At 42.6% G+C, this 23586-nt stretch overlaps 1 protein-coding gene across 2 annotated transcripts; it reads right to left on the bottom strand.

Annotated features, from left to right (window-relative positions):
- Positions 1 to 1240: 1240 nt before the first annotated feature.
- On the bottom strand, positions 1241 to 22083 carry LOC118104892 (arf-GAP with GTPase, ANK repeat and PH domain-containing protein 1). Of its 2 annotated transcripts, XM_047339395.1 has the most exons (21): positions 21180 to 22083; positions 20380 to 20639; positions 19331 to 20318; positions 13943 to 14001; positions 13760 to 13847; positions 13447 to 13532; positions 13181 to 13322; positions 12934 to 13068; positions 12708 to 12829; positions 12388 to 12549; positions 11133 to 11216; positions 10764 to 10868; positions 10519 to 10678; positions 9503 to 9631; positions 9283 to 9420; positions 9033 to 9092; positions 8583 to 8734; positions 7317 to 7407; positions 6106 to 6328; positions 5095 to 5398; positions 1241 to 4266 (listed from the first exon to the last, which is right to left on the bottom strand). In XM_047339395.1, exons 2-21 carry the CDS (start codon positions 20551 to 20553, stop codon positions 3985 to 3987), a joined length of 3684 nt encoding a protein of 1227 aa, XP_047195351.1. In that variant the 5' UTR covers positions 20554 to 20639; positions 21180 to 22083; the 3' UTR covers positions 1241 to 3984. The 2 variants fall into 2 exon arrangements, with proteins under 2 accessions (XP_047195351.1, XP_035008067.1); XM_035152176.2 differs by lacking the exons at positions 12388 to 12549; positions 20380 to 20639; positions 21180 to 22083 and having other exon boundaries at positions 19331 to 20219.
- Between the last annotated feature and the right edge of the window lie 1503 nt (positions 22084 to 23586).

The following is a 23586-nucleotide window of genomic DNA, read 5'->3' on the forward strand; positions in this document are numbered from 1 at the left end:
CATTATTCTTTGAGAAATGAAGGAAAATGTTGAAAATCCTCCTATCTCACAATGTTAAAGAAAAGGAAAACATACAGGCTACAGGGTACAGGCCGAACTTAAGGGTACGCTGAGGCTAAAGGTGAATCTGACTGGCTACTGGCTTGTATGGCAGTACTATGAAAGCCTTGTGGCCGGCTCAGTAGATCAGACATCATTACCTCTATGACTTTTTAAACTAAACACTTTACCTTTTTTTAACATAGAACAAGATGGAGAATATCCCTTGTACGTTCTACCACACTGATTAATGCCTAACACCAGTTGATGTTAGCAGATGTTCGGGACATGTCTTAAGTCGTGTACCTTAGTGTCATCAGGTGTTTCGGCCTTTTAATCCTTGGCGAAGGTATTAATGATAATAATACCATATTCATCTCCCTTTCTAGCACCAATTTTACCAAATGACCTCTGCAGTTCCTACATCAAGTTTTGCCAAGTGCAGATTTAAATGAAATCAAAATTTTGGCTAAATGAAGCCCCAAATACAACCTGACTAATGGTAGCATCCATATTTAGCACATGATGTAGGTCAAAGGAAAAATCAAGTAGTTAAAAATCTTCTATGAGATTATTAAATGAAAAGGTAAACCCATTGAAAACATTGCTTTTGAGGTACATTGAGGAATGTACTACCTGTACTGATATTCTGATTATGTGTATTTAAATCAATTTCCACAAAAACATATACCAGTCTATTAATTTCCACAATCAGACTATTAAACGCTCCACTGACCCGTGACCTCAGAGAGCTGCCTCTGGAAACACTTTGGCTCTTGTGAATCGTTAATGTGTGAGTAAAATACTTTAGGCTGCTGCAGAGTTAAGCACAAAATTGTCTTGTTTCATTTGCATTTTGAATGTCTGGATCCAAAAGGTTTATCTTGCACGTGTCCAGTGGAGCTGAACGGCGACACTCCCCCTCAGCGTCTGCGGTTCAAGCGACTCCGAGACTAGACTCCAACAGCAAATGTGCTCCTTTAAAACACATCGTTAATGTTTGTCCTTATTTTCGTCCTCTGTCCCAGTCCTCCTGGCACATATTCCTGAATACCCTTCTTAGATTGTCACCAGGATTTCTCAGCAGAGTGGGCAAACAGGCAGGGGAGCGGCAGGAAGTTGAGGAGAGAGAAGCTTGTGACAGTGAATCCAAGATTATTTCAACTATTTATTCAAAATAAACAAACAGAATACGGGCATATTCACAGCAGCCTCGCTTTATTTTGTGAGCGGAAAGGTATTTTAGTTTTGTTTCCAAGATGAGGTGGATCATCTCTGCTAATCATCATCGTACATTCATTCGTTTTGCAGATTATTTTCTTTGAATATGGTTTTAAAGCAATGAGGGATTTCAGACACTCTGCTGTTGAACTGGTTCTGCTCTCAGTCTCAATTTTAGTTTTCAAAACTCGCTGCAGAGCAGAGTCATGTTGGAATATAAAAATGGTCCAAAATGAACCCAAAAAGATAAAAACATACTACATCATGTCGAGCTCTAAAACAGCATAAAAAGACCAACAAAAATGTAACCTTTTGTAACATCAACATTAAACTTTGCAATCATTTTTCTTTTTTTAATGTAAGACACCAACAATCATGATAACAAATGTTAGGCTAAATTCACCTCGGAGTAAAACATCTTGGACTTTTCGGGTTCATGTACACGTTCCAGTGCCAAAGAGTTTTACAGCAATGTCAACACAAAGAGGTGGATTGAATCAATGTCTGTATTGAACTGAAAACACACAACTGCTTTTTCCTCTTTCATGCATCACAATCTATAACAGGCACATATACGGCCCTGGTGTTATTCTCAGTTTATGGCTACAGCTCGTCCAATTACAGTGGAGTTCATCTCTGGTTTGTGGGGCTCAAATCATTCAAAACACATAATCTGAACTCTCAGGAGCATCTTTGCAAATGCAATTTGATTCCATGAATTACAATAGTCATCTGGCCTTGAGTTTTCAAACCATTTACAATGAGGTACATTTCTCTTTAGAAGACGTTGATGATGAGTTTTCCTCTTTTTTATGTGCACTTTTTCTTTTGGTACTTTGATGGTTATAACAAAGGGCTTTTTCCATTTATCTGTATCATTCATATATATCATTATTCTATATCATACATATCAACTTCATGTTTTCTATATTTTACTATGGTTCCTGAACTCCGACATTTATAAATCTACACAGCATCTGCATGTTGGCATCAGGGCTGATGTTGCCTTCGAGTCAATGTGTTCGTTGTGTCACGTTTGTCTTTACATGTGTTTGCACAGGAACAAAAAACTTTACTACTGTGAATCCATGAAACTGAAACCATCGCAGACAGAGTGTGATAATATAAAACAGACTTTGACCTAGAAAAAAAGTAGGTCAGAGTAGGGGCCTTTAAAAAGAACTGGTCTGATCCAGAAGATCTCCTGTTTAAATGCTAGTAAAGTGTTAAGTGATGACCACCGGATACTGGAGGACTCCACCTGTTCGAGGCAGCTGAGCTCTCATGTGCTGGAGCCTCATGGGTGTAAACTCTATAGATTGATTAAAGTATCCAAATAAGTCAAAGATATAACACATATATATATATTTGAAATAATTAAAGGTTTGCTAAGAGCCCCGACACAGAAAAACACACACAACTCTGACAAAGCACCACAGCTTGAGCAGTAGCCTTAGTGTATTGATAATGGATGAATGCCCTATGAATCATTCCATGGGTATAAAAATACAAATGGAGAGAGATGCTTACATCACAGACACGTACACTCAGCGGAGTCTTCAGATCTACACAAAATAAATACATACAGTTCTGCAGGACAGTTGTTTTTTTATGCATTTTTAAAAGTAGTGAATTTGGGGCAACATGCCTCTATTTCATGTTGATTTTCAGCCACTTGCAAACATAATCGTCATCATTCAAAGGCCCAGTTTTAGAGATCAGATCCTTGGATATGTTCGTCACAGCAGGAATATTGTCTGGAAAACAACGTTAGTGTTTGAAATAATAATCTTTGTATACATTCGCGTTTACACACTCTTCTTGATAATGACCTGCTGTCACGACACACAGATCATGTACTGTGTTCATGTCACACACACAGTGATGCAGACGTAACATAGAAATCTCAGTCGAGGGAAAAACCAACACAAGAGGCTGTGCAGTAAATCTCTGAACAGCTATAGTTAACCCTTTGACTTTTATACACACAACCAAGTGTACAAATCGTACAATAACAATCTGCAAAATGAAGCACTTTTAAATTTGTAGAATATTATAGTATTTTATCAATCTATCTCTATACAGTTATTTTTGAATCTCTTTAAAACCGTTTTGTTTTTCTACCATTGTAAAGTTTCTTCTTTTTCCTTTTTCTTAAATCAACTCACAGGACATTATATTCGCAGTCAACGACCAGCTGTGCTGAAGGCAACACAGTATACACACTCTGAATTTCAAACGGACATTCATGGTCAATAAAGTTAGGAAGAAGTATGGATGTGTTTGACGTTTGGGATTTCAAGCGAGACAGAGTCGGAAAAACGGAGACGTCCATCTCTCTAATAGTAAACTTATTGCAGCTCTTTACTTCTGGGCTCCAGATGCTCAGCTAAGCTGTTTGAGGCCAAAGGCAGATTTCCATTCTCAACAGAGTAAATATACTGCATTTGTAACAGAGTCAATATTCAAACCTGGTGGAACAATAACTGCATGATGAAAAGTGAATCATACCAGCTGGTATACAGTGCAATACATTCCTATGAAGTCTGAATGCAGAGGAATCTGGACGTCATGTCGCGTGTGGTCAGGATTTTTTTTTGTTTTGGTTAAATCATTCAAGCAGACTGAATGTGCCTGTGTTACTACCAGTGTGTTTTCATCCCTGAAACACACACACACACACACACACACACACACGCATGTTACACCACACCACATTTTTCATTATGACACTGCTCTTCTAGACGTGCTGTAGCTCAAGCTGGTGCCGCTGCTCCTGTGTGAGATCTTGAGCGTCGTGGCAACCGTCAGGCTCGGCGCCATGGCAACAGGGAAGCTGGATGTGGCGGATGCTGCGAAGCCGACCGTTGTGGCGATGGAGGGGGCCGGTTCATTTGGGCATCCATACTGGAGCAGGATGTCGACGCACTCCTGGCTGCCAGCGCCGCGGGCCAGAGCCAACGCCGTCAGGCCCTGAGCGTCCCGATACCGCAAATCACAGCCATACTGAATACACAGAGGGACAGAGGATCAAACACTGGATAAGACGATGTGTCTACTCTCTAATCCACATTTTAAGGAGGTTTTATCAAATGGTCAGTGAGGCCCAGGGGCGGATCCAGGGGTGGGGGGGGGCTCCTGAAGTGACCCTGTCTTGTCAGTATATAAACTAGTCTCCTAACAATGCCAACAATCAATAGACAATCTGTCAATTTGCTTCTATTTTCTAAGCTGTTTTGAAGAACACAATGTGCTTGAACATGGAGCAATTTTCTAAATATATTCAATGATGTGTGGCTTTGCTCAAAGCTTAAGAGCTAACAGTAAACAAGGAATGACTTGAATGTGCACCTTTCTGAATCAGGGGTTGTGTATGGATGTTGAACATATAATTGGCCCCTCTGTGTATATCGTGGCCCCTTTATGGCCCCTGATTTAGAAGAATCCTGGATCTTCCTCTGCCGAGTCTTAACCCTGACAGGGCTGCATTAAATTATCCTAACAAGACATGACTCAGTGAGCCTTACTGACTTTCACACATACACACTGCATCACCTCGAGTTTTCTGCTGAGTCATGTGTTCCATTGCTTTTTGTTTCTTGCTGAGTTTCTTACTTACAGGTTATAGAAAGGGCAACATTATTATTTTTGCAAAGCTTTGTGTGAAAAGTGGAGGTTTGCTGAGGACAACATTGAAAATCATGACAGACCTTCTCTACCTCCACAGTATCATTATCTCTGCTTCTATGCATTGCAGGACTCTGGTGTTTTGTTGTTTCTTTTATCACAACTGGCAGAACCACAGTGAGATTAGAGGAAGAGGGGAAAACGCACCCAGACGAGGAGCTGCGTCATCACCACATCGGCGTGCTGACAGGCAGCGTGCAGGGCAGAGCCGGGTAGCCGCAGCGCCAAGAGCGACCTGGAGGAGAGGGCCAGACTGAGCGGTGCGTTAATGTCCTCCTTCGTGCAGTGAGCCAAGAGGAGCAGCAGCTTTGGGAGGTTGTGCTCCATCACTGCCAGCAGAAGGCGGCCAGATAGCGTGATGTCTGGGCCCTCTCCGGGAGTGGGAGGAGGCAACGGTGCCACAAACAGTTTCTGCTCATACTTGGCTCTGATCCACGACTCCCGCTCCTCTCTGAACAAGCACAGAAAGCAAAGAGAAACAGAAAATAAGCGAATGATCAGGGGAATATATTCAGAGTTGTCTGTCTTTCTCCTGCTCTGCTATGTACGCAGCTCGTATACCTATGTGTTTCGAAACATTTAAAGTCTCCCTCTGATGAAAATCAAGTTTTTCAACATGTTAACATGTCTCATTGCAATAAGCAGTCAGCGACGTGGCCGAGTATTTCCACCGTAACACTGCAGTAAAACAAATGCCCCAGTTTGTGATAAATCAATCCTGTCAACTTGAGGGTGGAGCTCAGTGGCAGGTGGCGCTTTGAGGGTGGGGAGGTGGGGTCAGGGGCGGGGCCATATTAGAATATTTATACACCCCAGTCACGACATCAGGAAGGAAAGCGTAGAGTTACATAACAATGCCAATTATACAGCCGTGTTGTGTGTCACTTAGTCAATTCCCTTTATTTTATTGTTATAATTACGCATTACCTGGTATGTATTGGCCTACATTGTCAATGTGGAATGTTTGATAAAGTTCTGTACCCCCCGATGAGTGGGATTCTTTTCAGAACAAACCTTTGGAAAATGTATTTTTTGAGGAACAAAGTTTTAGGGTGTGCAGTAAGCTGCTGGAGTGGGACCTAAGCAGTGTCACCCCCACATCACATCAATAATGCTACATCTCAAAGCATGATGTCGGCTGTTAGCCTCTTGTCTTACCGTGAAGCATCAGGAGCTGGTTTGCGTCGCCCCAGTGTGCGCGCCTCCCATATACTGTTCACCATGTGGTTGCCGATGGCGCTGAGCACCAGAGTCAGCTCTCGGGGGAGATCATCGAGGTCGAGCGAGCGAACACGCGTCAGATGGGTCCCCAAGTTTCTGTGGATCCCCGAACACTCGATGCAGATGAGAGCGCCCAGGTTCAGACTGGCCCAGGTCGGATCTTTGGAGATGGAGGATGCACAATAAATTAAAGCTGACCCTTCATGTTGAAACTAAACTTTGTGCTTAGTTGAGAGAGCTCTACCATTTGAATTTGTTGTGTGCCAGTTTTTGGCCATGTAATGTCACAACAATGTCCGCAGTTGAGTGAAACCCTGTTTGGACAAGTTTTAAAGAAGGGCTGTTAAACCTGTGGCCAGTGTGCCAAACATTATATTCCCCTGAAACTCCGGCCCTTTAAAAATGTTCCAGCATCAGAGGAACATCCAGGATTTCAACTATTTTCTTTTGGTCCGTGATTTGTGAGACACTGTTTAAATAAGGGTATAGTAAGGATTTTTTACTGATTATATTTCCAAAAAAACAAAGGTTCATCATTATTATACTTTGCAGCCAGTTTTTCTATTATTCGAGTGAACTCAGACACATCAAACTATTTGTACATCCTTTTCTAGTGGGTTCATTTACCTTCTTCAATTATGAAATAACAAAAATTTGGAGACAAAGAAACACACGCACACACGCACACACACACACACACACACACACACACACACACACACACACACACACACACACACACACACACACACACACACACACACACACACACACATTCATTGCATGTAAACCAGTGATAGATTTCTTTCTCTATTTTGTCATGTGTCTCTTAGTCCTGTGGCCACTTTTGTGAAAACGCCATTTTTAAACCTGGTAATCCAGTGGTCACGCTCAGTTTCACACTGATTGACCAGGTTTGCTTTAGTTTAAAAACACATCAAGAGCTCCACAAATTCATGATACACACGTTCCTCTCGGCCCTGCTCTCAGACCAGATGGATGTATATTTTGAAACCATGAAACATGACCAAAGAGAAAGGGTAGTTTGGACTTGTGACAAGGCGGAAATGAGACAATGTTGAGAAATGCAACTAAATAAAGAAAGAGATATGGATATGTACAAAGAGGAGAAAAGTTGTGTTACTGACTCGGAGCATCGCAGTCAACACAGAAGTTGTTGCCCTTTGCGTTGCGGATCGCCTGCAGAGCCACTGCTTCACTCTGGCTGTTCCTGCGAGCCTGTGGGAAACACACAGGATATGGTTAAAACTAAAGAAACTTCCCTCAGTGATATCCGCCCTGCTAACTGCTCTCATTGCTAATACGCTAATTATCATCCCAGTGAATAAGCTGCGAAGAAAATAATTAAATTATGACATGTATGGCACAGGAGAGGGCAGGCTTTGGTAAAGTCGTCTGCCCGTCTTCCTTTGAAGCAGCAGTAACGGTTTCCTAATGGGTTGAGAAAAGTGTTCAAGGCAGCTTCTAAGAGAAAAGTGTTCTTATCCGAGAGTCCCAGGGCACAAATACACAGCACACAACGAGATTATACAGCAGATGATGTCGCTTTTTATATCACAACTTATATTTCATGAGATAATGAAATTCCCTCGCCCGGCTCTCTGTGCATATAACAGATGCTCCCAAGCTATTCGAAGAAACGATTATACAACTCAGTTTGGCAACAACTGCAGCATAATGCACATAGATATATTTTCACTGTCCACTGTCTGCTGTATATTTTACTTACTAAAATCGGCTTGAGTCTTATTTGGATATTTGGCAAATCAGTAAGTTTAACACTTTAACTAAATCATTGACTCTTGAGATTTTTTAAATGTTTTCAGAATTTTGTTTGTGTCTTTAATGGAGCTCAGGTCTCATCCTGTTTCCCAAAATGATTTTATTCCGTTTATTCCGTTTCTTCAGAATGATACTGTTGCAGTGAGAGCAGATGGGAACACAGACGTCGTTTCAAGCCGACGTGCGGAAAGTGCCCCGCAGCACCTGCTTTGCATAACAAACCTCAGGTATGACTAACCCCCCCTCCATGCAAGCAGGTACATTTCAGACCACAGAGAACTAAATAAGGCACGTGTTGGGTTGTTAAAATATTCATAACGTTGTTTGTTAGTTAAAAACTACCAATAAACAAGGGAATAAGCAGAAGAGTTTCACGTGTTTTACGCATTTTATACATGACTCAGCTGTTTTGAAGGGAATGTGAAGAAACCTCTACTGACCTCACACCCATATTTTTTTATATGAAAGAAATATCTATCCAGTTAAATCAGGATGAATTGTAGGTTGCACAAACAATACAGAATTAATGAAGTAAAATAATGACTCTATTATCAACATAAAATACAGTGACTGCATTGTCTACAGTAAAACTCCTTTTGTTCGGTCCTTGCCTTGTTTTTGTTGCTCTCACACAGCTGCAGACTGGCCAGGATCTGGCTCTCGATGGCCTGGACCCAGGAGTCTCTCTCCTCCACACTCTGGGCTTCAAAGTGCCACGTCTGGCCGGTGCTCGACACGATAAGGAAGTCAAAATTGTCCTCATCTGACACAGACACATACAGCAGAGATTAGATGCTGTTGTTCCAATGGAGACGGCAAATGAAGAATTCCCTGCAGCAGGTTCCATTTGCACCTGAGCAGTTAAACATTATGGTAAACAACAATTCGATTTCAGTGAGTTACATGCTCAAAATTTGCATTCATGTAAGTAGAATATTTAATTACTGTATAATGATATATAGACTTTGAATTGAACATGAGTTGCTACAATGCTGCAGGAACACAATCAGACAAACAGATGTGTTCAGCGGGTCAGTCAGAGTGTGACAGATCAACATTACCTGTCTTGCTTACGTTTCTTAAGCTACCAAAGCTTTTAAGTTTCCACATTTTGCGCTTGGCTGCATTAGAAGACGCCATGAAAAAAAAACAAAGAGACAGAATAATAAATGTTTCAAGGATAAACCACCAATTTAATATAAAGTCACCACGTATTACTATTTTTTAGAATAATAATATGATATTTGCCTTTATTATTAGAAATTTGTGAATGCTAACTATAACAAATAATTTGGAGTTGTGAGAATTTACCGTCAGCTTGGCCCGTGGCTGCGTCTCCTTTCTGGTTCATGCTCTTCTTCCTGCGATGCTTCTTCCTGTCGGTCACTGGGGAGGCACAGCCTACGTCTTTGGTGGAGGAGGAGCTGGAGACTCCCTCGACTGCAGAGTCTAGACACGAAATCATAGGAGAATGTATTTTATATACGTATTATGTAAATGAAAAATGCATGACTCTAAGTCCTTTACTCACCCACACTCTGAGCGGGGTTGGACAATGTGGAAGGACACCGTTGCACCCCTCTGTTACTCCTCAGGAAGAGCGCACCGCCCAGCCCTTCCATTTCCTCCACTTGCAGGAGGCCGCTGGCACTTACAGGCACTAAAGAGACGGCAGCGAGCGGATACTCAGTAACAGAGGAATGTAGCCAAACATTGCATGTTAAAACTGAGCTCCTGAGGTTTAAATTAAATCACTGATTCTGTATGAACACCAGAGGAAATAAGTGTAAGAGTGTTACTGAGGAAATTTTTAAGTGGTTCACAAAAAACTTGTAAAATCCCTTATGGTGCTCGCTTGCTCTTTTGCAAAGATTTTGTATTCTCTCCAGATTTTTCCCTCTTTCTGGTACAGAGGCTTGATCCGCTCCTCGTCAAAGAACCGTAAATTTACTGTGGCACTGAACCCTGCACATCCCCAAATCTACTATTTTATCTTCTTTTAACTTCTTAACTGTTTTAGTACATACACACACACACACACACACACACACACACACACACACACACACACACACACACACACACACACACACACACACACACACACACACACACAGACACACACACAGACACACACACACACACACACACATACACAGTAACTTTCTCTCTTTATGGGTGCAAGTGCATTTATATTTGTGTAAATGAGATTTATTCTATAATATCCATCTATCCGTTATCTATAACCGTTTATCCTTGGACGACAACACCCAGCTGAAACTGGGAGAGAGGCAGGGTTCACACTGGACAGTGAAATCATTCACTCACATTCACACCACAAAAAAAAAACCACGCACATGGAGAACATGCAAACCCCACACAGAAAGGCCCCCGGCAGAGCCTGGATTTGAACCTTCTTGCTGTTGTAGGTAGATTTTCTTTTTTGTTTATGATTCATGCTAAAGCCCCGATTATCCCAAAATGATCCTGACCCTACTTCCTCTAATGGTGTAAAATGCAGATAACCCTGTACGTGTATTCTCTGACCTGGGCTCAAACCCTCGGGTCCCGGCATGTCTTTGACCCGGCCATTGAGCCCGGCTGGAGGGCCGCAGGCGGGAACAGCGCGAGGGGGTCGCTTTCCGGGCACTTTCACCGTCACTCTCAGCAGGTCCATCTCTTTCCCCGGGGTATTCAGCATGTAGTCCTGCCGAGACAAACAACAACTGTTAACCATCGACCAGCAGCGGCATCATCCTGCTTTACAGCGCTCTGTCAACACCCTGACTCACATTGACACTGGAGTGATAGGACAGTATGCCGTCGTTGGAGAGCGTGACATACTTCTTCTTCCACTCTTTGTTGAGCGAGCTCCCGCTGCGCTTCAGCAAGATGCCCTGATGGAGGTGACAAAACCAGAGAGTGAGAATTTATTGGCAAAGTCTGGTGTGTTCATCTCACAGATTTCAGCGGCACGAAGGCCGTCGGCTGCCAGAGACACCCACCAACTATTCAGCCGGTCGATTTAGGAGATCACAACACTTCATCACTCCACATGATGAAATTGCCTTCACACCTTTGATATCAAGTGACTGCTGGTGTGACGTCCACTGCAGACGGTCATTAGATAACACTGCACATGGTGCTGATCTGTGTCCTACCTGTTTGATGGGGATGGAGCGTCCAATGCCCAGATCGCCCTTATAGTCTGCACTTCTCCTGTTTGAGTCGCTGCCCCTCCGACCCTGGAGGAAAACAAATAACGAATGGTTAAAGATATAATGTATAAGAGTGGAAGTTTTCCCTATTAACTGCGCTTTCCAAAAATCCATTAAAAGAACAGCATTTGGAAATGGGAAGGGGATTGCAGCTGACTGGTTATGAATGTGAGCAGTTTCCAGAGAAATTACAGGGCCATCAGGGCCATTTGCATTTGCACTAATCAATATTCTTATCAAAAAAATGTATCAAATGATAATACATGTAAAATGAAAGGGACTGCTCATAGTAGCAAACATCCAGATTATCATCACATGACTCTGCAGGTCCCCTCAGCTAAACAGAGCAGTTTAGCATCTTTCAGCTCATTGTTTTGGTTTCGAGGTCCCAAACTGTAATTTGCTGATTCACTTGGATCATTTCCAGCCTCATCAGGCAGCTGCTCTTAACCAAACAAAGTCCTTAAACCCTCTGTCGACTTTCTGCCCAGAAACAACAGTAGTCAAAGTTGGTGAATAGCTGGTGAACAGAGAACAGAGTTTGGCACCAGATGGCAGGAGAGGTCAGAAAGGAGTAAGGACCGGTTAGATAAAATGTCAGTGCCAATTTATTAAAAAAAATGTTGCCCCTGAGGGACAAAAATCAATAAATGCAGAGAACCTGTATTGATTGCATACTATATTTTGTTACAAAAATTGACAAGCAACAACTTTAAATAACTCAAAATATGAGACAAGTTTGACACTCATATTTTTATCTTTCTTCATCTGCCTTTTCCTATCCTCAACGAGTTGTTATGAGAAATAAAAGACATTCTATAACAGTTGAGCCAAATCCACATCATGTTGAATCTGATGTTCTTATACCTTCCGTTCATACTTTATGGGCCCTGTGAGCAAACTGTTCACTGTGATCTAAGGTAAATCAGAAGGATTAGTGTCTTTAGGCAAATAAATGGTATGAAACAGTCAGATTTCATACTGTGATTAGAGGATTTTCAATGGTGTTCTCCCAAAGAGCCTCTGTTTGCCTTTAATTGTGTGGAAACATGAGTTCAGAGCTTAATGAGATTTTTTTCTTTCAATCTGGAAACCTGTTGAATTGTGGGGTCAAAGACAAAGGAAAAAAAAGTAAATGGTGCCAAAGCACGTCTGAAGCTTGGGACCATAAACAGACAATGATTTCCTCTGTGTGTACCGCAAATCGAGAGGTGCGTCTTCGGGTGGCGCTGCGGACTGTCCCTGGCGTGGCACTGTCCTGTTTCTCCCCCCTCGCTGTCCTGCCGATCTCCTTATGGCTGATGACAGGAGTGGAGGGAAGTGAAGAGGAGTAATCGCTGCTCTGACCACCGTTACTGGCCTAAACAGAGCGGAGGAGAGTGGGTGGTGGGGGATAATTGGGTTTGACACTACTCTGTGCGTATAGTCTTTCAAATAGCCTGGCTGCAAACATGAAATACACTAAATGGTGGAACTTGTTTCAGAGAGTGTGGGACAGATGGTCAGGAAAAGGTTTACCTGTCCTGGAAAGACGCCTGACACCGGGGTGGAGCCTCCAGAATGACTGGGAGAGTTAGGGAGAGATTTGCAGGAGGCCAGCAAAGCAGCTTGTTTCTTGGCTGCCATGATTTTCTGAGCAGCTGTGAAACAGGAAAAAAGACACATAACCGTCACATATCTGCTTCTTCTGCAGCGTTATGCGCTGTGCTCCGTATTCTGCTCGGGCTTTGACAGGGACACACACCATCAGTGAAGACTCTGTTCACGTTGAGGCCGTACGTGGCACAGGTTTCATAGTAGGTGCAGCGCCGCACGTCTGAGCACAGCTGTCTGGCCCTGGCGTCATCGATCACTCTGGGGTTGGTGCTGCTGATCTTATCTGGAAACAAGAACAAACAACACAACAGATACAGCGAGAGTTCACCTCTGCAAACATTTCGATGAAAGCATGTGTGTGTGTGTGTGTGTGTGTGTGTGTGAGCTTGCGTTACCCTGAGTGCCAACTACTACGAAAGGTATCTCGGCGACGGGCCGGTGGATGGCGAGCTGGTGGTAGATTTTGTAAACTTCCAGGAAGCTGGCCTCATTTTCCAGACTGAAGACTAAGATCACTGCATCCACCCAACTCGCAAACTAAGGAAAAAGAGGGAGAAGAATACTAGTCACAACACGGGAGCGTGCAGGGAGTAAAGACTAAATTGCATAAAGTGGAATTTGTTGTCTATTATGTTGAAGTCCTGGTCATTTCTCGACTCACCTGAGCTCCGGGCAGCTCTGTCTCCTCTCTGATAATCAAAAGGTGGCTCTGTCCGTCAACTAGGACATCCTTGATATACTGGCGTCCTGCAGATATAGGAATAAACAAGAGTTATATGATTATTTTACCTTTTCACTTGTCACAGCAGGAGAAACCCATGTATAAACAATAATTATATAAGCATGGCCCTGGTCTTGTCTGTTTTAATGCTTTTAGAAATCTCTGCTGTGACTAAAGACTTGTATCAGTTGTTTTCCTGACAGTGACTTAAAAACACACATAACAGCTGTAGACGACAACATGTGACACCAACCCTCAGCGTTTTCCAGCGGCAGGTAACTTCCTGTCAGGTGTCTGTGGACCAGAGCAGACTTCCCACTGCACAAACCTCCCAGAACACCCTGGACACAAAAACATAGAGATAAATAAAATGTTTAATAATTATAAAATCCTATGCCCAGTTGTATGTAATAGCTGTATGTGTCCACGTGCTCACCAGGTGAAGCTCTTGTACAGTTTGGGTCATGGTCCATTCTTGACTGCTGGTGACTGCACCTAAGGAAAAACATTGACAGCAAAGACAAAGGTGTGAAGTGGACAATCATCAGCACTGTAATGAGCGGATGTATTGGTAACACAACAAGGAACAAGATACAAAACTACAAGTAATACAAAAGAGGCTGGAAGATAAAACACGCTCCACAGAAATGTTTGTTCTAGAAACAGAGATTGACAGCAAGACGCCAAACTGTTTTTCTAAATGTCCGTCTGCTTTATGGAGTGTGTCTAAAAAACACGAGGTCTGAAATGGTGCAAACAGGAAACAGAGGTGGTTCCAATAAATGTGAAAAAATACATCTTTGAGAAATCATAGACTCTGATACATCCATGAGTTTTCTATAGAATCAGAAAAAGTTGCATATTTTAAAAGTGAGGAAAGCAATGCTATGGTGCAGCATTTAATTCGAATGTAGAGAGCACAGCCTGAAATGCAATCAAGCTGCGCCAAATTTCACACACTCATAAATATCACACCCCTAAATGTTTGGAATCACGATGCAATTATTCACTGTGGCCTGTTGGACAGTTATTTCTAAAAGCCTGTGGACACAGCAGCAAACAGAGGAGAGTCAGGGTGTCCAAGTCTCTCCACCTGGTGCAGAGAGGCCGCAGCTTTCACTCAAATGTACAAATGTGCAAGTCCACTGGAAATTGTGAGTGTGCTCCCCTGCACACTAAACACACACACACACACACACACACACACACACACACACACACACACACACACACACACACACACACACACACGTTAAACAAATCAAGTAATCTAAAATAAAAATGAGCAAACTCACTCTATTGACCCCTTATTGAAAGTCTTTGAATTGCACCAGAATTTTACTAAATCTAAAACAATATTTAACTAGGACATAAAAACAGTCTGTGAAGAAAGATGCTTTATCTTAAACATAGAAAAGTAGTTTGTTATAATTGTAAAAATAAACATGTGAAAATTTCCTTTGAAAGACATTTAAATTTTCTAACTGAGGGCAAATTTTTCATTTTGGTTGAAAATAAGACATCAACGAAGACGCAGATGCTTCAAAATGTTAAGAGTTGAGCTTTTTCTTGGTTTTCTGGTTTTGTTTTTCCGAGATAAGCACGTCGACTTGGCAGCAACGACGGGATGACTGAGCTCTGACAAAGTATTTAACAATCACATTTTGTTCCAAGTCTCATGATAATAAATCGTTGGATTATAATCAAATGAGTACTCAATTTATTAACTGTGATCACAGCAAACTTCCAGACTGATGTATTCTACAGCTTCAACAAATTAGATGTTAGACTAAGTGTTGTAAAAAACACTCAAAAATTCATAAAGGAAGTGTAGACAGTGAGGGTATTTACATTTGTCAGCCTCAGTGGGGAAGTTCCAACATTAAAGCAACTGTTAGAGTGTATATGCTAATTCTCTGGACTTTCAGAACTCATCTTTAATTTAATTCTGGGGTCAAAGAAAGATTTCTACAGATTAAAAACTCTCATATTCGGACCTTCTTAAAAGAAGTGAAAGATTCAGCTTGTACATTATGCCAGACTAAATTTGAAAAAAACTAGTTCTTATCTTGATACAAGGTGGAATAAGAAACATGAATCCACAAGTGTAAAACATTTACAATTCTGTAGGCAACACCTGATAAACATTTTACACTTTAAAGGTTCAAAGTCTTGATGAACTAAACATTGTGCACTGAGGGCTTTAGGTCCACTCAGTAGAAAGGCGCCTCAACCAATCAGGAGCAGCCAATTATATAAACCTAGGTTTTATAGCATCAATAAACTAATTCAAACCAAACTAACTGGAAATATTAGCATATGAAAATAACTCAGTGTGATAAGAATGACAGAAACTATCTTTGAGCAAAATTATTTAAAATGTATTTTGACTGTTTAGTTTGATCCATGTCCCACCCACTAACATGGAGGAGGTGAGATTTATGACCTGTAACGCAGCCAGCCACCAGCCACCAGACACTCAGATCAAGACACAATACACAAACACACACACACACACACACACACACACACCCATGAAGGACATCAAACACCTCTGCATCTCTGAGGTCGTACAGAAAAAGACAATTACAGATGTACATTAAGATAGAACTCACAATGACAACAACACAGATGACGTTTGCTCACACACACACACACACACACACACACACACACACACATACAGTGAAGCTGTGAGGTCACGCTGTGCTCGGGCGGGGCCGCGGCGTCGCCACAACTCTCTGGGAACACGGATTCTAACTTTGAACCCCCACAACTCTCCCTGAACCACATCTCTGGGCAACCCCCACGCCCACACTCCCCTCCACCAGCGGCGTCACGCCACAGACCAAATAGCATCTCTCACCGCTTGCTGTTGCCATGGCAACTCCATTTTCCAGAAGCCTCCAGCCCAGGTCTCTTTACAATAAACGGTCTCTCATGGATACAGCGACGTGTGTGAGTGTGTGTGAGCGGCATGAAGACATGATGTCCACCTGTGCACACATGATGCTGAAAAACGGTGTGCCTTACGTTTCTTACCACGCTGATCAATACTTTCACTTTAATTATGATCAGTATCAATCATCTGCCATCAGACCACCAACATGAAATGCTTCAACACGACACAGTGTTGACGATGCTGCTCACAAACACAATATAGCAGCGCGGAATGAATCGGCTCCATTTGTGGGCTGATTAACTCTACGCACAGAGCAGGAAGCAGCAGGTCCCCGCTCTCCTCACTCCTCCGATGAACACAGCTCTGTGTATCCCCAACCTTAATTATTCATGTCCCACTTACTCCTGACAAATTATTCAGAGCTTACTCCGATCCTACTCTCTCTGTCAAAGATGATTTTCTTTAGAAAAGATTAATCAAGATTAAAGATTGATAAAGTTGCATCACTTCCTTTACTTCAAATAGACGAGTCTGAATATTTCATGAGGTGTTTTCATAGTTTCTGACTGGACTGAATTAATTTGTGCGTCAGGGTTTGGGAAATTCACCAAAAACAGATAATTAAGTACAAAGCACAGAGACATACATACCATTGTACCTTGTAATGTGCTCTCGAGTCACTATTATAACACCTACAGATGGAGCTCTAGTAGAATACTACACTATCAACAGTATTCAAACTTGATCTCTAACATTTAAAATCCAATCAGTCCTATTTGCTTGTGAGTTCGTCATAGATCTTGATTTAAAAAGATTAGACACATTTAGAGGGTTAAATTCGGTGCAAGTTGAATTCCTTTAAGGGGACAGTTGGGCCTTGGCTGGGAATGCGCTCTACTGAGTGCTATTCTAGTCTGTTTGTTGGTTGGTTGGTTGGTTGGTTTGTCTGCAGGATTATGCGAAAACTACAGAACAGATTTCCACAAAAATTGGATGGACGGATGGGACATGAGCCAAGAAAGAACTCATTACATTTTTGGGCGAATCCGGACAAAGGGGCGGATTAAGGAATTTGTTTTCACTTTCTTTAACATTGCGAGATAGGCTGTTTTTGACGCTTTCACCAATTTCCCAGAGAATAATTCATGGACTTCTGATGTCTTCAGGGGGACTGATCTATGAACGTGTGCATTTCGGTGCAGCCTGATTGAATCCAAGGGGACTGTTGGGCCTTGGTGGAAGTATGAGCTCTACTTTTGACATGTGGATGCATTCTTCTTGAAAATCTGATATTTATTAAAGGGTCAACTAATGATTATCAATTAGTCTGTCAATTACTGTCTTGAGTAATTGATGGTTAAGTCTATAATATCTCAGAACAAAAGTGAAAATCAGTGACATCCTTACCTATCTTGTTTGTTCTGAACATTGTTCCATTGATAAATACGTTTACTCTCACATAAGACAAAGAAAATCCTCATATTTTAGAAGCTGGAACCATCTTGGTAATTTCACATTAAAATGACATCACTGATTATCAATTTGCAATTTACCTTTATTACTTTATCTTAATTTTCTGTCAGGTCACTAATCAAATTATTGACTTATTGACAAAGCTGCAGATCCTTATGGAGTCTGAGTTATATTTTTACCCTTTGAAGCCATTAGTGAATATTAAGAGGATAAATGTTCCAGATGTTCAGTTCCTTAAAAAGTGTAACCCCCCCTGCAGAGTGGAAGAACGGCCTCCTGTGTTTTTCCTCTTTAGAGACGTTTTATAGTTATTGAATTTTCACCAAACTTAGTTATTTTAAGTGATGTAGCACTTACAAGTCATTTCAGATACATTGAGAGCCGGGATGTAATGAAACAGCTGAGATGTTTCAGCAAAGGAAGAAAAGATTAGCATCTGGAAATGAAATCCTGCTTTGCCCTGTATGTTATTAACCTGTTAATACTGCACATGTTGCAGACACTTAGTGTTCACCAGTAGCTTTCGTGTTAACTTTTCATTAGAGCGGGCAGACAGTGTAACTCAACTCGCAGAAGATAATACCATAGGACACGAGAGTCATATTAGTGCTATAGCCTGAATTCACTTTGCATGACAATATGCCTCATACATTTTCCTCTTTAGCTAATATCGCAACAGTGTGAGATTCCCAGCAAAACAAATAAAGGAAATGAATAAATTGAGTGAGAGCATTAGAGTGTCACTGGGACAAAGAGGGTCTAGACACATCCAACAAAATTGCCATCTCAAGTCCCAAGTGAGTAATGATGGTTGAACCAAAACAGCACTTGTTGATAGAGTTTTCTGCAAATGTGATGAAATTTTCATGGATGAATAGTTTTGCATTTCTTCTACAGAGTCGTGTGAATGATGCTCAGCTGGTTCATACGACCATCCGCCTCTTTACTGTTGTTATTGAGGTAAGTGTTTTCAACCCTTTGATTGTTGGTTTGTTTGATTGTAAGCAAATTACCCCAAAACTACTGGATGGATTCAGACTAAACTCGGTGGAAGGATGTGGTATGGGTCAGGGAAGAACTAATTCAATTTTGGTGCGGATACAGACAGTTTAATTCCACTTTCCTAAACATTGTTGTGATAGGGCGTTCTTCAACATGTTTGTTTATTACTTGGAGAATAATTTAGGGGTTTAGGGGACTAATATTCATATGTGTGTGCACTTTAGTGCAGAGAGAATGTTGGGCCTTGGTGGAGGTATGTGCTCTCCAGAGTGCCATTCTAGTTTTCGTCTTTATTTTTTTTAGGCATCACCGGGGGCTCATAATGACTTGCATTTCGTGAAGAAGAAGAGTCAAATGTATGAAGCTAATTTGATCAGAAATGCTGGTGTAACATTGCATTGATTTTCCTTTAAAAGTTGTGTGTGCAGGTACACGGGGTGAACTCACCTTCCTCTTCACTTGAGCCCCTCTCCACAGCTGGATAGAGAGGACACGCGGTGTTAACAGTGGGTGGCACAGCTGCACTTTTGGTGAAAATCCCACTAATGAACTTGAGCATCTTGCGGTCACGAGGTGGAGCTCGCTGGATTGTTCCTCCCTGACCCTCCTTCCCCTTCCTCAGGTCATCAGAGAGGGAATGTAGGTCGCTGTTGTCCAGGGTACGACTAGTTGTTTTCCTCTGAGGCCTGCACACATCCGTGGCAGGAGGCGTGGGCAGAGAAACAGAAACGGTCTTAAATCTCTCCCCCTGTGGACTGTCCCGCGTCATTACGCCTGAAAACCCACCGCTGATGGGAGCTCCAGGGCGAATGAGCATGCCCCTGCCATCGCTGTCGGCCCACGATGCCCTGTAAGGCCCCAGAGTTGTAGCTGCCATTAGGGCGGAATGGTCACGGTTGTCCCTGCGGTCCAAAGTCTTAGCAGAGTGATACAGGCTGGTGTTGGCCTCTCTAAGATCCCTCCAGGCTGCAGAGTTGCCTCCTGCATGAGGCCTCATCAGGACCTCAGGGCGCTGGCTAACCTGCGGAGGGATGGAGAAAGGGAGGCTGCAACGTGAGCGGCTGCTCAGGTCTGCTCCATTTTCTCCCTTTAGGAAGAGCATGGGTGGCTCCCGGTAGAGCTCCGTCTTCGGGCGCAAGGCGTCTGAGCGAGGCCCCTCTCTGCGGAAAGTTCCCTCAGAGGAAGTTCCTCCATAGACTTTGACCATTTGCCGAACAGGTGCATGTATGTGATAAGTGTCTTTGCTTTTACCAGTTGCTGCAGTGTCTTTTTGGTGTCTGTGAGTTTCCCTCCACTCAGGTTTCCTTCTGCTCTCAGTGGGGGTTCCATACTTGACCGGCACCTGCTCCACATATTCTTCTTCCACCTGTGCGATTTCTTTTCCCACCACTTCCGCACATACAAGTCCTTCCTCCTTTTCAGGGACATCTCTCACCTCCTCCGTCTCCTCCTCCTCCTCCTCCTCCTCCTCCCTCCTCCTCCTCCTCCTCCTCCACCTCCTCCTCCTCCTCCTCCTCCTCCTCTTCTATCTTCTTCTTGGGGCTCCCTTCCCCCTCTGGAAGAGCCTCCTTCTGGTTCTCTGCATCATCCTCTGGCAAAGCCTCAACCTTCACCAGAGTGAGGGAGATGAGGTAGGTGGTGCGTCTCTGTGGGTTGCCTGCGTTGCTCATTGGGACGGCAGACACCTCAGCACAGTGGCACCTGCTCTCTGACCTAGCCAGACCTACACACCTCCGTCATGGCAACCGGGATGAGACTGGAGCAGAGGAGACAGAAGATGTGAGATCAAACACAGGTACCTGAACAAGCCTCGTGCTGCTGTCTGACATCAGGCGTGTGTCAGGAATCCCTCTCTCCCTTTAAACCCTTTAATAAAGGCATGAAGAGTCATTGAGAAAAAAAGAGGAATACTTCGAATTGCAAATTTTCAGAATCTATTTAAAAGGCTGACCCAGTGGTGAAACAAGTCTAGACTGTTTTCTTAATGCCTCCATTAATCCTCTTCAATGCACACCGCTACTACTGGTCTCTACCACTGATTCATTCATAATCCTTGCCCGTGTCTGCTCAGCTTTCCTTCTTAAACTCATTTATCCTCTACAAACCTGACACACACAGACAGAGAAGGACATTTCTTTCGATAGTGTTGATGCCTCAGCCTCAGATTACAGCCTGGAATTATGCAACAGTCAATACATTAGGTTGATCCAATTCTTGAATATAGGACTGAAATTAATACAGGCTGAATAATGCCACCTCACTACGGCGTGTGTCATGGCTTTTGCTCGTATCATACCTTAATTTTTTCCTGAAGAAGATCCATTGCAAAGCTCTGTGTACATTTCATTTGATGAGGACTTTATCTCGCCATCGGATTAACGCTCATATCAGATGGCACATCAAAGCAGGCTGACAAAAAAAAAGAAAAAAGGAAGAGCTTCATCTGATGAGTCCGGGAGAAAAAACAGGTGAGATGGAACAGGGGGGAGAAAACATCAAAATGGAAATCATTCATTTGTCACGAAGCGTCTGGCAGCTGGAGCCTCCATTCGACAATGTCATGCATAAAATTATGAGAGAACGGTGTGAGGGTCACAGGGAGATGCTGAAAAACATCTGTTGTTATGTCTCCAATTTTTTTGTCCTCAAAAAGACATGAAGTCGCTGCGTCCCAAAGCAAAGCCTCCTTGTGCCTGTATCCCTCCTCTGGAGAGCTCCTCTCGGTCACTGCATCCTCTCCTCCGAGCGCCTCATCCAATTAGCAAGTCAATAAAATGTGTCTGTGAGGCAGAGGAAGCCCACCAGCTCACCACTGCCCCTCCTCCTTTTCTTCCCCTCCTCTTCTCACTGCCACAGAGCCTTGCAGCCCCCCTGCTAGCCCTGCGTTAGCCTGCCGCACAACCAGTTCCACACGCTGGGATCCAGCTCTGGCAAAAGGGGTTGGGTACGACAGCCTTGCTGTGAGGTGGTGGTGCTAGTGATGATGATGGTGGTGGTCCTTGCCCACGCTCATCAGATTTTTATTTGTGCCGACACAACAAAAGAGACGAAAGAGAGGGAGAAGAAGAAGAAGGGGAAAAAACCCTGATCTCTGCTCCTGCCAATGCATCTGCTCTGTCTCCAGCTCTCTCTCTCTCTCTCTCCTCTCGCTCTGTCCTCTTCCAAAGCGATTTATGGGCAGCTCCTGATGTCTCTCTGCCTCCCAGTCTGTCGGCTCTGAGGGAGGAAGAGGTGAGGATGCACAGAGATGAAAAATGGGGATGTCACCGGATAACTAGAATAAGAAGTGGGCAGATGTGGAGGGTAAAAACTCATCGTTCAAAGGAAGATGAATTATTATAATACATAGAGGAAACTGAAGATATTGAGGAATGTAAAGGATTGGGATAATTAGATGCAGGACAATAAGATAATATAGAGAAGAGGGGAGAAAAAAAGATGTGTCCTGGTAAAAAAAATGCTCAAAAAAGCTACTAAAAATCTAGAAAATATTTGTTTACTGCACCAGCTCTCTTCAGGGAGAAGCGGCTCTCCCCTCGGTGCTTGTATCCTCATCATAAACCTGTCAAAATGTATAAAATTACATTAAAATATATTGTTAATCACTTTAACTTAATGCTTCATAAATGAATTGAATATGGACAAAGTGTGTGTGCACATAAATATTTCACATGACGTACCATGAATTTTAAGTGAATACTGCGAGTCTATTTACACTGTGCTTTCACTTTGATCTACATTTTGTAGCAACATGTGGAAATGTGTGATGAAATAGAGCCACTGTGACAAATTGATTATCATGGAATAAACAATAAGGCGAAACAGGCAAAGGTGTTGGAGTTTTAACCTGACGTGTAGCGGGGAGGATAATTTAGCAGTGTAAAGGAACAGTTCCACATTTTGGGAAATATACTTGTTTGCTTTCAAGCAGAGTTCGATGTGGAGATTGAGATGAGAACTAACTCTTGTGTCTGTACAGTAAATATAGTTGCTGGTTTGTGCAGCTGGTTGGCTCAGTTCAGCAAAGAGGAAACAGTCTGACTTCGAAAGTCCTTAAATAAAAGCTTGGTAACATATTTATTGAATATACAAACTGAAGTGGAGCCGTTTCCCCTGTTTCCAGTCTGTGTGCTCATGCAATCTCCTCATCCACAAAAACACTATATTTCCAAAAATGTTGCACTATTCCTTTAATTTACTGCGTAGCTCCATCATGCTGAGCATGAATGTTTGCTGACGACCGAGCGTGTGCACTCTAATAGGATATTTCTATGTATTGACGACTGTTGCATTTTGTAGTAGTACAGTTATTTTCCTAGTGAAAAATTATAATAATTTAAAGGGAAATTCCACTGATTTTAACAATCAAAATGATTTTAGAACCATCATGGAGGGTACTGCTCAACATTTGTTTTTTATTACTACAATGACAATAAAGACTATTATATTAAGTTCTATTCTATTCGATAGCTACAGTGGCGACAAGAAATGTGGAGAAAAATGCAGGTAGCCTGGAATTATGCACAAATGACATTTCTGCTCGCGTGCTCGTTGTCCATGTATGGTCGCCTCATAACTACACATTTCCAACAGTGTTGTGTTTGAGAGACCTGTTGAGAAACCAGGCACAACGAGTCTAACAAACAGACACAATCAAGGTGCATTATGGGAGGAGTGGGATCCACTGCTTTTGGTGCTTGACA

Source organism: Hippoglossus stenolepis, chromosome 3 (genome assembly GCF_022539355.2).
Source record: "Hippoglossus stenolepis isolate QCI-W04-F060 chromosome 3, HSTE1.2, whole genome shotgun sequence".
Taxonomy (NCBI): Eukaryota; Metazoa; Chordata; class Actinopteri; order Pleuronectiformes; family Pleuronectidae; genus Hippoglossus; species Hippoglossus stenolepis.

Bases quoted from the DNA above. Each gene is read 5' to 3' on its own strand.
- LOC118104892 (XM_047339395.1), bottom strand. From the start codon at position 20,553: ATGAGCAACGCAGGCAACCCACAGAGACGCACCACCTACCTCATCTCC. The intron at 13,323-13,446 runs GTGAGTCGAGAA...CTTTTTCCTTAG, and splicing joins CAGAGCTGCCCGGAGCTCAG to TTTGCGAGTTGGGTGGATGC. The intron at 10,869-11,132 runs GTAGGACACAGA...CACCTCCATCAG, and splicing joins GCTCCATCCCCATCAAACAG to GGCATCTTGCTGAAGCGCAG.